Below are 3,806 nucleotides of genomic sequence, written 5' to 3'. Positions count from 1 at the left end.
CTGTCGCCTTCCATTTGTTTCTCTATTGTAGTTTTCAATACCCGGGTCTTTCTCCTCCTCGGTTAAATTCATTCTGAGGTATCTTACTCTTTTTGATACAATCATAAGTGGGATTTTTTCCTCTTAATTTCTCTTTCTAATAGTCCGTCGTTAGTGCAAAGAAACGCATGGGATTTTTCTGTATCAGTTTCGTGTTCTGCAGCTTTACCCAAAACTCGCTCGTTCTGGCAGCTTTCCGAGGGCGTCGTCAGGTCTCTCTGTGACGTTCTGTCATGCGCAGGTGGGACAGGTGCGCTTCTTCCTTTTGCGGCGGTGCCCGCTCCTGGTCTTCCCGGCGTGGTCGCCGAGCCGGGACCGCGCGGTCTTCGGGAGTGGACGGCGGGCGTCCTCGTCGTGTTCCTGATCTGAGAGGAAACGTCTCGGTTTTTCTGCAGTGAGCGTGGTGTTCGCTGAGCGTGTGTCGTGCGCGGCCTTTAGCACGTTGCGATATTTTCCCTCCGCAGCTACTTTGGTGAGAGTTGGCGTCGTACACCGCGGTTGAATTCTGTCGAACGCCTTTTCCGCGGGTCTGTGGCTCGTGTGATTTTTCTCCTCCGCTTTGTCCGTGTCGAGCGTTGCGTGGCCGGAACGAGACGGAGCGTCCCCGCTCTCCAGGAAGGCGACCCCTGGGGCGCCGGGATGCGCCGTGGACTTCGGGAGTGGTTTGTCGCGGTTTCCGCGCTTACGTTTATCAGGGATATTGACCTGTAATTTCCTTTTTTCGAGGTGGGCTTGTCTGGTTTCGGTATCGGGGTGATGCTGGCCTCACAAAATGAGTTTGGTGGGAAACGTTCCCTCCTCTTCTGACCTTCGGAAGAGTTCGAGAAGTGTCCTTTGCGAAGCGGCCCCGGCCCGGGCTTCTCCCTGCCGGCGGTGTTTACCGACTCAGTCTCCTCACGGGGAGCGGGAGGGTTCAGAGTTCCCGCTTCATCCTTTCCAGTCTTGGAAGGTTGTGTGTTTCTAGGTCACCCATTTCTTCGAGGCTGTCGAGCTCACTGGTGTGTGATTGTTCCTTGTCGTCTCTTATCATGCACTATATTTCTGTGACATCACTTAAGACATTTTTCTCGGTTATGATTTTACTTGAGTCCTTTTTTCTCGTGGAGTCCAGCGAGGGGTTTGTCCGCCACTTCGTGTCTTTGACTCTGAGTCTAAGTCTGCATGTCACTTCTTTCTTCTCTAATCCTTGTTATTTCCGTCCTCGACTGACTCTGGACTTTGTTCTTTGTCTCACTCCCTGAGGCATAAAGTTAGCTTGTTCGTCTGGGAACCTCGTGTGCGTGTTTCCGGAGGCGGGTGTTTACTGCGCTGAGCTTCCCCCCGAGAACTGTCTTTGCTGCATCCCACAAGTTTCGGTATGTTGTGTTTCCATTTCTGTTTTAAGGTATTTTTTCGTTTCTCTTTCGATCTCTTTGACCCGTGGGTTATTCAGTAGCATGTTGCTTAAGCTCCACATATTTATGAATTTTCGTTTTCTTCTTGTAATTAATTTCTGGTTTCATATTCCTGTGGTCGGGAAAGATGGTCGATGTGATTTCAGTCTTAAATGTGTGAGGACTTGTCTTGGCCGACGCGGCCTGTATCCTGTCGCTTTCGGAGGGAGCGTTCCGTAAAACATCTTTGCAGTCCACCTGACTGACGTGTCGTTTGAGGCCAAGGGCGTCTCGTTGATTTTGCCGTAACTATGTAAACCATCCGTTGCCGTGAGGAAGCAGCCACCGGTGCGGCTCAGCAAACGCGCGCGGCCGTGTCGCACTCACGCCGAAACGTGACGCTCGTACAATTTTCCTGTGTCGTGGGACATTATTCTTTTGCTTTTCCTTCAACTGTTTAGAAACTTAAGGGCGACTCTTAGCTCGCAGGTTGCGGGCACAGGTGGCGGGCAGAAGTGGCTCGTGGGCTGCACTTTGCCCGCCGCTGTCCTGGGTCATGGCGGCACGTTCCAGGAGGTGGCAGCCCATGGTTCTGGGTGACGGGGGCCTGTCACGTAGCTGCGGTGCTCCCAGACACCTCCTCCCGTGGGAGATGTTGGCCAGTGGTTCCAGCTGGGCCTCCGGTCTGCAGTGGGCAGGCGTGTGGGCACAGCTGGAGCACTGCCGTGCTGGACAGCGGTCCCCGTGCACGTGGCCGGGCAGAGCTGGGTGGACACGATGATGGGGCCAGCTCGCTGGAAGGGCCTACTGCTCTGGACTTGTCCGAGCGGCCTGTGCAGGGCGTCCGGGTCTCTGTCTCCTGGGTCCCCGAGCCATTGCCTTCGCCCCGGCCTGGCTGTTTCCGGTGTCGGTGGGAAACGGGGAGCACCCTGGCCGCTTCTGTGTGGCTCTGACCTCGGGGGTGTCCACGCACGCCCCAGCTAGCCCCTCCCGCTCTGGGCGCCCGCTGCACTGGGTGCTGCTGTCCCCGTAACAGTGACCAGAGGATGGTGACGTCGGCTGCCCTCCAAGCAAGCTCTGTCACCCCAACGGCCGAGCATTTTCCTGCCCTGACTGCACCCGGCCGCCGTGGGATTCGAGCGAGACCGGTTCCTTTCTGTGTCCTGCAGGGCGGGAAGGGGCGCATCGGCGTGGTCCTGTCTTCGTACATGCATTTCACCAGCGTCTCGGCCAGGTAGGAGGGGCCGCCCGGCGCCCGGGCCGCAGGGGCGGGGGCGGGGGCGGGGGCTGACCGTGCCGAGGGCTCCGTGGAGCCGGCGAAGGTGAGTGAGTGCGTGCACGGCCGCTCTGGCGGACGGCTGGTGGGCGCCAGTCCCCGGCACCAAAGGCAGGAGGGGTGCTGTCCCAGCGGGGGCCTCCGGGAAGCACCTGCCGCACTCACTGTGTCCCTCAGGCCTCCCACGTCACCGGAGGCAGCTGCCACGGCCCCCACCGTGCAGCTGGAGAAGCTGAGGCTGCCTGGGGCTGGGAAGGTTGCTCACGACCCCGCGGCCCCGCGGGCGAAAGGGCTCAGAGAGGTCGTCCTGGGACTCGAGCTGCCCTGTGGGGATGGGGGTGTCCCCGTCTGCGGGGACAGCGGACGAGGCCGGCTGCCTGTGCCCAGCCACCTCCCAGAGCGCACGGGGCCACTCGCGCCGCCAAACAGCTCTCCGAGGCCCCGCGTCTGCTTCACCGTCCCGCTGTGGCCCGACCGGCCCCCTCCCCGGGAACGGGCCGTCCCTCTCTGACACTAAAGATGAAATGTCACTTTCCGAGTGTTTTCTCCGCAAACAAGTTGGGGAGCCCGTGCCTGCCGGTGGGGGGAACCGAACCCCAGTGAAAACCAGAGCCCTCCCGGGGGATGGTGCACACGTGCGTGTGCCAGGCCAGCTGGGGTCTCGGTCACGTCCAGCCCCTCAGTGAGGCCAGCGACTCCGGGGCGGAGACTAAGCTTCCCCTGGCGGGTTCTGGACAGAGCCCCCCACACGCTATGCATCTGCCCGACAATGCAGCTCTGTGCGCACCAGCCCCCCACTTGGGGGTGGGCCTGCAGCTTCCGGGCAGACGGGAGCCTGGCCCACGTGGAGCCGTCACCCGGCGCATCTTCCTCGTCCTCGGCACACATCCCGCCACGCACGCCGGGCGGTCTCCCCGAACCGCTAAGCCTCGGAGTCCCCCCGGGAAGTGGGGGTGACAGCCTGGTGTCGCAGGGTCCTGTGACAGTGCAGGGTGCCATCGCACGTGGGGCACCCAGGCAGCACCAGCTCTCGGGGGCTGGCTGCTGGTACCCGCGGGCGCAGCGGATGGGTGCTCCGTGGTGACGTGCAGCCACAGCGCCTCACTCTGATCGACGCT

General features: G+C 60.6%; 1 protein-coding gene across 16 annotated transcripts in view; it reads left to right on the top strand.

Moving 5' to 3' along the window:
* LOC102891693 (tensin-3) overlaps positions 1-3,806 on the top strand; it is a 117,945-nt gene that overhangs the window by 69,337 nt on the left and 44,802 nt on the right. For all 16 annotated transcript variants that reach the window (XM_025046487.1, XM_025046491.1, XM_025046494.1 and 13 more), the window contains one exon: positions 2,582-2,646. In XM_025046487.1, coding sequence (XP_024902255.1) covers positions 2,582-2,646 — 65 coding nt within the window. The remainder of the gene's footprint in view (positions 1-2,581; positions 2,647-3,806) is intronic.

The sequence above is a fragment of the Pteropus alecto genome, unplaced genomic scaffold (assembly GCF_000325575.1).
Source record: "Pteropus alecto unplaced genomic scaffold, ASM32557v1 scaffold214, whole genome shotgun sequence".
In the NCBI taxonomy this organism is placed as follows: domain Eukaryota; kingdom Metazoa; phylum Chordata; class Mammalia; order Chiroptera; family Pteropodidae; genus Pteropus; species Pteropus alecto.
This window is presented reverse-complemented; position numbering and strand designations above follow the sequence as displayed.